We start from the raw sequence: 12,108 nt of genomic DNA, 5'->3' as shown, positions 1-12,108 counted from the left end.
TTTATATTTAGGCTAACTTTTTTTAACTTACATTAACATCTTGTTTATAGTTGTAGAAACCATAACAAAATACCTGTTGGAATAGATTTATTTCAAGGCCACCAGTCCCATTAACAAAGAGAGTAGATCTTATTATGGGGTGTTTTTTATTCAAATCAGGTCACAAGAATTTGGAAACTTTTCTGATACTGATCTTTACTTAGTGTAAAGTTGTAATAGATGTTTAAATGGATAACTGTGGCCAGAGCCATAGTTCAGTGGGCAGGGCATTTGCCTTGCATGCCGCCTACCCCAGCATCCCATATGGTCCCGCAGGCACTGCCAGGAGTGCAGAGCCTGAGTAACCTCTGAGTATCTCTGGGTGTGACACAAAAAGAGGAAAAAGGATAACTACAATTGTTGTGTTCGTTTGGATTTTTTTCCCTCTATTTGATTGAGTTTTTGTTTGATTTTTGTCATGGGTAAAATCCTGGTTCAGTAGTTTCTGTGTAAAGTGTTAACATTATAGGCGTTATTTCCATATTGTAACACTTTTCCTTCTTTACAAAACAATTTAGGTGGAGTGAGACCTGATTTTCTCTTTTCTCCTTTCTCTGAATTTTCTTACTTTCCCTTGCCTAGACTATAGACAGTTTTAGAACCTATAGTAATATTCTTTCAGCGTTGTTCTTTTGACAGCTCCATGGAATGCCCTTGCATGATTGTCACAAAGGACTTTTTTCTTTGCTAGGAGAAAACTTCTAAACTTGGAACTCTTAATTATTTTGAACAAAAAAAAAATTTTTGTATTATTTGCCACAGAATCCTTCTTTGGCACAGATAATACCCGATGAACTGGATCTTTTTTGATAATGGATTGGGGGAGGAGGTTGAGGAAGGGATTGGGTACGGGTCACCCCAATCTGTGCTTAAGAGGACTAGAGGCCACTCCGGGCATTTCTCAGCCACAAAGCTAGTAATGGTCCTAGTGCTGAGGATCTCCAGGGCCAGTGGAGCAATAAGGATCTGCCCCACGCAGTGTTAGAAATAGAGTATTAAGGGGCCAGAGAAATGCAAGAAAAGCTCTTGTTTCTCACTCTGCCAGCATGGGGTTCCATCCCCACCACCATGTAATGGTCCCCTGAGCACTGCCAGGAGTAATCACTAAGCACTGGGTGTAGTCCACAAAACCAGACCTCAGAAATGTAATGGTTAGTCCAAGGAGAGAGGTCAAAGGACTGGAGCACCTGGTTGGCATGTGTGGGGCCATAGGTTTGACCTTTAGCACTGTGTGACCTCCCTTATACTGACAGATGTGACTCTGATAGCTCCAGCACTTTGGGGAGGCCCCAAACTAAGAACAAAGGTGAATTAAAATGTTCTCTCTTCTCTGCTCTATGCCTCCTACTACCTCACACAACTAAAGAAGAAATTTCATAAAGCTTTCTGGAAATTTTTTAATAGCAAATGAATTTTTCTTTTCATTTATTACATTCACTTATAGCAGATAACATTCAAGGAAGTGTTGTTATTACTAATGTTAGTCACTGAAATGGCCATAAAGCTTACTGTGCCAGAAGCCGAACACTTGGCATAGAGAGAGAAGTCAGCAGGCTGGAGTGCAGGCTTTGCATGGGAGTCTGGGTTTGAGATCGAAGTCCCTTTACCACATGGGCTCCCAAGCACCACTAGGTGAGACTCCTAAACACTGTTTGGCGCAGCCCAAAAAACAACCATAAAATGCTGAATCCTTAACAGTTCTCATGCCTGCAAATGCTCACTCAGCGAACTAGAAAACCAGGACATCGTAAAAGCTTGCATTTTGATCTTGGATTTAAGGGGGACTCTCTTTGAACGATAAGTCTCAATAAATTAATTATAAATTTCCTCTCTCCAACTAGCATCATCTAGATTTATAGCCTCAAAAGTAGATGAAATGAGTGGGCTATTTTGGGATTGGCGAGGTCACACCCTCTGGTGTTCAAGGGCTACTCCCATCCCAATACCTCAGATATTGCTCCCAACCTTGCTCAAGAAACCATGTGCCAGGGATCAAACCTGGGCATCCTTATGTGAAGTATGCACCATTGAACTCTTTCTCCCCGGCCCCAGTTTGGCTGTTTTCGTAGCCCTGTTGTGGTATAGCTATTTTGAATTGCTAAGAACATCATTCTAAGTACTAAAATTGCTGTGAGTAACCAAGAAAGGATTTAATTGTTTGTTTCCCGAAAGGGGAGATTTTTGTGAGGGTGGTGGTGTTTCACCAGTGTCAGGGATTGAACCCATTGGCCTCAGTGCCAAAAAAAATAAAATTTAAAAAAAAGGTCTTTACCACTCCTAGGAAAAAATTATTTTTACTGAACTTTAGCTTACTAAGATTTTCTGATGTGCCCTTCTGTTGTGTATGAATAACGATCATTTTGTGTATTTACAAAATGAGCACAAAGATGCATCACAACATGGGAGTGAGCAGCAACAGAGAAGGGAACTAGTTGAGGTTCTGTGAGCACTGCCCAACCTGCCAGCCCCTTCCTCAACCGGCTGACCTCTTTTGTTAGTTGGGGTGGAGCTGGTTCACATGCAACAGTGCTCAGGGGATTACTCCTGGCTCTGTGCTCAGCAATCATCCTGGTGGGGCTCAGAGGGTCATATGCAGTGCCCAAGATTTTTTTGTTTGTTATATGTATTTATTGAATCACTATGGGAAAAGTTACAAAGCTTTCAGGTTTAAGTCTCGGTCATATAATGATCAAACACCTTTCCCTTCACCACGAAGAACCCCAGTATACCCCCCCTCCCACCCCTCAAATGCCTGTGAGGCAGATGATTTCTACTCAACTCTCTCTACCTTGATTACATTCATTATTTCAAAAAAGATGCACCATTATTGTTTAGAGTTTCCACCCAACAATCAGAACTGCTGAAAAGGCATTGTGAAATAATTTGTTTTCTACAGCTAGCACAGCGGTAGGGCATTTGCCTTACGCACAGCCAGCCTGGCCGAGCCGGGTTCGGTTCCCCCGCCCCTCTCAGAGAGCCCAGCAAGCTACCGAGAGTGTCTCACCCACACGGCAAAGCCTAGCAAGCTACCCGTGACATATTCAACATGCCAAACACAGTAACAACAAGTCTCAAAATGGAGACGTTACTGGGCCCGCTCCAACAAATTGATGAACAACAGGAGGACAGTGTGGACAGTGTTGTGTATTTACTAGATACTAGATTGATTCTTTCACGCAACGCTCGGCTTTCTCTGTATACCTGCTGTAGATCAGGCCCAGTGCTAGACACAGTCGTTGCTGGTAATGTGAAGGAGCCGTGTAGTGGGAGTACCACCAGGACATTACTGTATTGAGTGTCGGAAAGGGCAGAACCTAAGCATTCTTTCTGTGTCTGTTCTTACGGTGGGAAGGGCTTAATAGTTACACTAAACATGAGGAACTCAAAACATGCAGACATGAATAATTTTTAATAAGTAGATTTTGAATGTGGAAATTATGAAAGCTGATTTTATGTGTTTGTGTTTTCCCCCCACAAAGAGCAAAAAGGTATTGTTATTATTTTTATTTGAACAAGCATCCTTCTTCCTCACCACCTGTTAAAAGAAAATGAGTGTCAGCAGGAAAAGAGAATTTAACTAATTTTGCTTAATCTCTTGAAATCTGTTTTCATATGTATAGAAAGATCACTTACATCCTCTTGCCATTTGACAAGCATTGTATATCAAATACAGAGAAAATTGATTAAGTGTGGCAAAAAAAATTATATAAATTGAATACAGAACCATTTTCTGTTTTTCATAATAAAATGATTGCCCAAAGAATTCCATCTGATGACCGTTGAAAGCTCACTGCCGCTTATGATATAACTGATAAAATCTGCATCCTTGGCCTTCCAACAACCTTTATACCAGCAGATGGTGGGCGTAAAGATGTCATTCATCATTTATTTACAATGGGCTTTATTTATTCTCATGTCAACAGCTGCCCCAGGGAGTGGGTTATTGAATTCAAATGTGAGGCTCTGGGTTATTTGCCTCCTTTCAAATTTGTCTTCAGAGTTTAGTTGCTAGGAGTCCATTCTGTGTTCTAATGGTGATTCATGTGTTGCAAAGTCATTCGGTAAATTGGGTTGTCAGGGATTGCCAAAAAAGGTTTTAGAGGTCTGGAGGGGTCTGGGGAAGATTGTTGATTGCATGTGTGTCTAGTTGACTTGAGCAAAGGTAGCATTATGTGACTTTTCATTGAGACTGGTGAAGTTAAGTTTCCTTCTTTATGCATTCCTTCCCTGTCTGCCCATATTCTACATTATGAGTAAGGAAATGTCAAGGACAATTTTTTAAAGGAAAATCTTAACCTTTTCTTTTTCCACAGGCAGGACAAGAGTCTTTTCGTTCCATCACAAGGTCATATTACAGAGGTGCCGCAGGGGCTTTACTAGTGTATGATATTACAAGGTGAGAACTTGGAAATTTTTTCATTTCAGTGATCATGCAGAAAATTTTCTAAACAAAATACCATTACCAGTAATAAAAAATATAGCTTGCCTTTATGCTAAAGAATGAATGTGTGTTGATCAAAATTTTAACTTATTACAGAAATCTGCACTTAAATTATTTTTTATATGAATAAGTAACCCTCAACTTGATACACTGGAATTTTCTAAAGTGAGGCTGCATTTAATTCCTGAGTGGAACTGTAATCAATATACTCTTTTTTTTTTTATGTAGGAGTACTTCTATTTATTCAGACACTGATTAGGCTGATTGAATTGTACATGAACTTCACCTTACTTTTTTTTTCCTTTTTTTTTTTTAATAATTTTATTTATTGAATCGCCGTGAGAGCAGTTACAAAGCTTTCGGGTCTAAGTCTAAGTCATACAATGAAACACCCGTACCTTCACCAAGTGCCCGTTGTCCACCACCAAAATCCCCAGTATACCCCCATCCAACACTCTCCCCCTACTGTGGGGCAGATGATTTCCAAATTACTCTCTCTAGATTACATTCAACATTACAACACCACACCCACCATTATTATTTGGGATTTTACCCCAACACTCAGATCTGCCGAAAAGGCAACAGTAGACAATTTTTTCCCTATTGCTGGGTATGAATAACATATGGTGTCATGTGGCTGCAGTAGTGGCCACGCGATTTTGAAATTCCAAAATTTTAACAATTAACTCTGGAGGGATTTCTTGCCAAAACCTGCTGGGTTCCGAGATTTGTTTGAGTCTCTGGGATCATGGCCATTAAGCAGCTTGATCAGGAGCCAGAAAGGCCGTTTGCAGCAACTCGGGGTCTTGCTGGGGTAAGGAGGAAAGGGCCTGCTCCACCCCCATCCCATGAGGCCCCACGTGTCTCGTCACTGCAGGACCAAACCTGACTGCCCAATGGCCTCTGGAAGGAAGATGGTGGCTATGGAGCCACCAAATGAGAGCAGGCAGAGGGACAGCACCTTTCCCCCCTGGGGTGGCCCGACAACAGTAACCCATTGAGCGGTCCGGACTTGTTTCTGCCAAAAGCTGCTAAATTTCGAGATTTGTTTGTTTCTGAGTCTCTGGGATCATGGCGGTTAAGCAGCTTGATGAGGAGCCAAAGAGGCCGTTTGTAGGTGGCGACTCGGGATCTCGTTGGGACAGGGAGGAAAGGGCCAGCTCCACCCCCATCCCATGAGGCCCCATGTGTCTCGTCACTGTGGCCCCAAACCTGACTGTCCAGTAGCCTCTGGAGGATGATGGCCACCAGGCCTCCAGGGGGAACAGGCCAAGGCACAAAACCTATTCCCACCTGGGGTGGGCCAGCACTGGTAGCATACTGCAGGGACTGGATGCATTTCTGCCAAAAGCTGTTGGTTTTCGAGATTTTTTCTGATTCTCTGGGGTCATGGCCGTTAAGCAGTTCAATCAGGAACCAGAGAGGCCATGCCTCCAATTATATAGCTGAGCCGGAGGTGGTTTGTGCATGTGTCTCTCACATACCTGACTTTTGGCCGTTTACTTTCTTGGTAAAGTTTACCCCAAGTTTTGGGGGTCTGGCCAAAGGCACAGCAGCAATTTTGGGCTATCTGGAAGTCTAAAGGTGCCATGAGGCTGCTGATGCACTCGCCTCACAGGTACAGATTGACCTGCTGGCGGCACCATACCCCCTGTAATCAGTATACTCTTAGGCTCAGATGCTATACTTCACTTTCTTGTTATTAGTTATGACTGAAAGTAATTGTTAATGAAATGTATATTGCTCATTGTATACTACTAGGAAAAATACTCTTAAAATTGTAACCAACTTATCCCTTATGTTTAGGAGAGATACATTCAACCACTTGACAACCTGGTTAGAAGATGCCCGCCAGCATTCCAATTCCAACATGGTCATTATGCTTATTGGAAATAAAAGGTAAAAAAAAGTCATTAAAATTGTTTGCATTAATGATGACAACTCTGGATCGCTATTTACAATGACATATCTCATTTATGAATTTTTCTGAATGTTTCTTAAATTATACAATTTTGAAACTCTTTAGGATGTTTCTTTTACTTTTTTAAAGATATTGGGGAACCAGAGAATTATGTCTGCCTTGTAAGCATGTGGTCACAGGTTCAATAACTGGTGCCATCCTGTGTGCCAGGTGAGATCTTTGCAGCTCTGCTGCCTGTGATCTTTGGTGCCACAATTCCCAGCTATGATTCTTGGCACACCACAGCCGGTTGTTTATAAGCACCACAAGAAAGGGATGCAAATCCTGGCAATCACAGCGGCTAAGAGAGAGCAAGCACTGTGGCAGGGCTATGTGAGTACCACAGTGACCCCTGGCAAGCACTGCAAACAGAATGAACATGTGCACCAAGGCTGAAGAGTGTCACCCTCTGTAAGGTTTGTGCCAGCACTCCATGGAAAGAGCGGACTCTGCAGGCAAGGCTTGGTGCCAGCACAGCAGCCTGATGTGTGCACTTTCATGGCGGCACCACAGCTAGCTGGATGTACGATCCCTGCGCTTAGCACCACCACAACCAGTGAAGGCAGAGAGGGAATCTGAAATTTTCATATATATAAGGACGGGATCAGGAGAGTACTGCGGGTAGCGTTCTTGCCTTGCACCTGGCAAACTGGTTAAATAACCTACAAGCTGGAGGAGAAATTGAAATATATATAAAATATATATATGTATGTGTGTATATCTGTATATAATTATTATATTATAACATATTATAATATAGTGATAATTATACACACATATATTTGTATCTATATATGGACAATTAACAAGTAGGGAAAAATATTTGCAAACCATGTATCTTACAGTTTTATGAAACATTTATATTAAGGATATTTAAAAGATTTTTACAGATAATAAAAATACAGCCCAGTTTTTCTTTTTTACATGAAATAAGAGCTAAATTAGCTTTTCAGAAAAAATGATTATAAACAGCAAGAAAGTGGGCCAGAGAGATAGTACAGGGGAAAGTATAACACTTACTTGGTTATTATTTTTTCATCTAAATTATTTCACTAAAACCTTTTAAGTTGAAGTCTATTAGAATATAAAACTTTGTAAATAATAGTGTTGCTATACCATTCAATGGTAATGTGTGAAAATTTAAGGTGAAGATATTTAGAAAATAAAGATAATTTTCATACTTTTATCTTGCCAGTGTTTTCCTTGTGACTGAAACAGTGGTGAGTGGCATCTTACTGGTGACTTAAGTTTGGTTGCTGTTCTTGAGGAGCTTATAGTCCAAATGTGAAAAAGAAAAGGGAAGTATAGTATATACTAGAGATATTTCTAATGATTCCAGTTGGATGTCCCTTACAATTCAGACTATGGAGAGATAACTTAAAAAAAAAAAAGAAAGTGGGATGCAAGTGGCTTGCCCATGACTAATCCAAGTTTGATCTTTGGTTCCCCCGAGTCCTGCCACAAGTGGCCCCTGAGTCCAGAGCCAGGAGTAAGCCCTGAGCATTGCCGAATGTGGCCCCCAAATCAAAACAAATGAAATAAAAATTTAAAAGCTATGAAAAAGGAAAAATGGAACAGTGTTATGCGACTTACAATAAATGAACAGAAATAAATGAAGTGATTAGTATTAGATGAGGTGATAAACATGGAAGCTTATTTGCTTATAAACAAATAAACAGTTTTAAATTAGATACATTAAACAGTAGGGAGCCAATGAAGAGATTTGAGAAAGGGCATCAACCAGTCTGAAAAACAGATGATGCAGATTTTTCTTACTGTGGCATTTTACATTGGTTATAGAAGAAAAAGAAAGCCAAATTTATATACAAAGCTTAAAGCTTTTAAGAATTGACGGATTATGATGCACATCTTAAACCGAAAAAGACTAATAAATTAAGGAAATGGTTTAGGGTTCAGAGAGATCACACAAAAATTAAGGCACATGCTTTGCCTTAACTCATACAGCCCTGGAGGCCCCCAACACCACTGGGATGGTCCAGGTAATCCCTAGCACCATAGAGGCCAAGCAAAAATGCAACCTTGAACTCTTTTTTCGGGGTGGGGGGGCAGGCATTGGGATCACCAGGAATGGCTTCTGATGTTGCTTGGGGATCATAAGGCATGCCTGGAATTGAGCCCAGGTCAGCTGTGTGCAAGGCGAACGTCCTACTCGCTATATTACCATTCCAATCCCCACCTTGGACTCTTACATTAAATCTCCGGCCTGTTTGGCCAAGAACTGCTGGGAGAAAATCCCTAAGCTCCCTGAGCAACTCTTCCCAAAAAGAAAAGGGTTTAACAAAGAAAGAAAACAATGATTATTTAAATAGGATTCTTGGAGTTGCAAGTCTAAAGACAGTATGATTTTTATGCCTATAAAATTGAGGAATTGACCAAACTAAAAAGGCCAAAGTAAAATACTTCGTATGGTATATAGTATATACTGTAATAAATATACTGTAGTATATAGAATAATAAAGTACCACTTCTTTCTTTTTTCAATTCCTCAAACATGTGTCCTTAGCCCAATTTGCTAAGATTATTGCAGTTGCAGATGCAAGCTTAATTTAAGATATTGGGAGCAGAGAACTGTACATAACTTTACATATTCCCCAATAAAGTATTCTTTAGCTTTTGTTCAGTGTTCTACTGTGCTTGGGAGCTACTCTCAGCACTTTGCTATATGGCAGTCCAATACCAGGGTCCAAACCCAGGTCTCCTGCATTCTACACGTGGACTCCTGCTCCAGTAATTGCTTTAATAAAAACATAAGGTGTGTCCATGTATGTATACATATACATATACACACACATATAATTAGCTGAAGTATAATTTTTGTTTTGTTTGAGCAGTACACCTAGCAGCGCTCCGGGCTTACTCCTGCACTCGAATTGCTCTTGGTGGTACTCAGGGAACCATATGGGATGCTGGGGATTGAACCCAGGTCGGCCACATGTAAGACAAATGTTCTACCCACTGTACTATCAATCAGTCTAGCCCCTAAAGGACAAATTTTTTTTTTTGGGTCACACTGGCGATACACAGAGGTTACTCCTAGCTCATGCACTCAGGAATTACTCCTGGTGGTACTGGGGGACCATATGGGATGCTGGTAATCGAACCCAGGTCGGCCACGTGCAAGGCAAACGCCCTACCCGCTGTGCTATCGCTCCAGCCCCTGAAGGATAATTCTTAAAAAGTTTTCCTAAAAGCTTTGCTATAATTTGGGACAGGGAGATAACTCAGGTAACATGCTTTGCATGCAGGAGCCCTGGGTATAATTCCTGGAACAATGTGTTCCATGTCTCAAAGTGGTTTTTCAGTATGGTCAATTATTATCAGCTCTCAGTTTTATTTTGTTTTTGGGCCACACCTGTCCATGTTCAGAACTTACTCCTGATCTGTGCTCAGGGTTCACCCCTGTCAGGCTTAGGAGACTATATGGGATCCGAGGGATTGAACCCAGGTTATGCACATGCAGGCATACCTGCACCATACCTTCAGCTTGTAGCTGTCAATTTTACAAGTTTGTTGTTGTTGGCCCATGATACTTGATCAACCAGGCTGAGAGCTTAGTGTTAGGTTCAGGGCCACTCCTAGTGATTCCCAGGTGCTTGGGATCAAATCCAGGTTAGGTGCATTCAGAGTATCCACCTTCACTTTGTACTGTCTCCCTGTCCCCCATGTAAAAAATGTGTAGAGTTTCTTGTTTTTTGGGCCACACCGCTGGTGCTCAGGGCTTATTCCTAATTCTGTGTTCATGGATCATTTCTCAGGATGCTTGGGGGACCATCTGTAGTTCCAGGAACCAGACTGGAGCCTTCTGTTTACAATTTGGACACCATCTTGAAAATATAATTATAAATAGATGTAAAACAACATCAGTTTAGGTTAGAGAAAAGACTAAGAAGAAAGAAATCAAGTGAAAGTTAATGGGGCAATGACTACTTTATCCCACAGAATTATGTTCCTCTTCACCCTGGCACTCCTAATTCTAACTCTGTTCTTTCACTCTTGAACTTTCTAACACACCATATCCTTCACTCATTTACTATAGTATCTGTCCCCTACGGAATAATTTTAGTGCGGGAGGGGGGGAGGGAGGAAGTCTGGCTTATTAATATATCCCAAGTACCTAGTAAAATTCCCAACTCATCAGTAAATATTGAATAAATGAATGACTTCCTTTTGTTAGATGTTTCTGTGTGTCCTAATTTAATATGGACATTAAAGCATTTTTTCTGAAACATATAACCAACTATAGGTAAATTTAAATAAATGTGTAATCCTATTCACATCCATCACATGCATCAAATTGTCACAAATATGTTCTTACCAAATCTTGGTAAGATTAATTCAGTAGTAACTATCAAACATTGCTGCTAAGAGTATAAATTATGCAGCTATTTTGGGAAGCATCTTTAAACTAAGCATAAATCAAGTGCATTGATTGGCTTCTGAACTTTTTTTGACACAAAATAAATACATTTTACATCATAACTTGAATTAATGTGTGTACCTACTAAGTAACAAAATCCTAGAAGTGGTGGTTGATACACTCTATTTTTTTTCTTTTTTTAGATTGTGGTTTATAGAGCTGTTAATGGTTTGATCCATACAATGTTTGAACTCCAAACCTACCACTAGTATCAGCATCCCTACACCAATGTCGCAAGGTTCCCTCCCGTCCACCCAATTTTCAGATTTTGCTTATGACTTACTAAAGTGGTTTTACAACTCACTGAGTCATAACAAAGTTTGAAAAATACTATCCAAGAAAGTTTTGGACACAAGTAGCCAAAAAACAACACCTAAAATTAAGAAACTTGATCTACATGTATTTCATAGACAAAGTAGAAGGCAGTGTTGATTAATAAGTTGTAGAACCAAAACTCCATCTGAATTTATTAACCTCCCTAGCATTGTTTAGGGGCCTGGGGACAACTCCCTATAATACTCAACGGCGCGGTGTGGAATAACGGTTTGGGTCCTGGGACCCAGTGGTCCTGGCAGCCACCAGGGCACACTTGATAGTCAGGACCCGTCCTGGCTTTGTGCTTGCCAGGAGTGTACTCCAGTCCATTGAGGTTCATTTCCAGCCCTCCATCAAAGATTTTTTAAGGCAGAATATAACCCCTTTGTAATGTCTGGCTATGAACATAAATTTAAAAATTAAAATACTCATAAGTGTGAAAACAGCAGATACAGAGTATTGGTTATCTTTGTGGGAAGAGAATGAGATCAGGGACAGATAAGCACATAGGAGGAAGGTTAGCTATAATTATTGGCTTTCTCAAAAGAAATCTGATAAATCTCTCAAAATATTGTGACAAGGATTAATGGAAATTCCTGCATATTTTTCATCCTTTTCAGTGTGCTTTTAAATATAATAGTCAAGTTTTAAATTTTTTATAATAAAACAGACTTGAAAATATTTTTGTACCTCACACTAAACTGATACAATTCCATTGTGATAAAAATGAACATATGCTTTTGTCTAAATCCTCAGACTGTTTTTTTCTGTACCAGCTGGGATCAATACTGTAGTGTTCTGGATTGTCCAAATAATATAGTGTATTTTGGACTTTATTGAGCAGTTGATATTGCGTGAGAGTACTTTCTGACTTTTTTTGGTCGGAGTTGGGGGGTTCACTCCAGGGTCCACTTG

The 12,108-nt window shown here is 40.4% G+C and overlaps 1 protein-coding gene across 1 annotated transcript in view; it reads left to right on the top strand.

Annotated features, from left to right (window-relative positions):
• The window catches only part of RAB2A (RAB2A, member RAS oncogene family), an 81,833-nt gene that overhangs the window by 46,238 nt on the left and 23,487 nt on the right, over positions 1–12,108 (top strand). Inside the window, exons 4-5 of the mRNA XM_056110060.1 lie at positions 4,353–4,435; positions 6,287–6,379. Coding sequence (XP_055966035.1) covers positions 4,353–4,435; positions 6,287–6,379 — 176 coding nt within the window. The remainder of the gene's footprint in view (positions 1–4,352; positions 4,436–6,286; positions 6,380–12,108) is intronic.

This window comes from Sorex fumeus, unplaced genomic scaffold (genome assembly GCF_029834395.1).
Source record: "Sorex fumeus unplaced genomic scaffold, SorFum_2.1 ptg000002l, whole genome shotgun sequence".
NCBI lineage: Eukaryota > Metazoa > Chordata > Mammalia > Eulipotyphla > Soricidae > Sorex > Sorex fumeus.
Note: the sequence above shows the minus strand (reverse complement) of the source record. Positions and strands in the feature narration are given on the sequence as shown.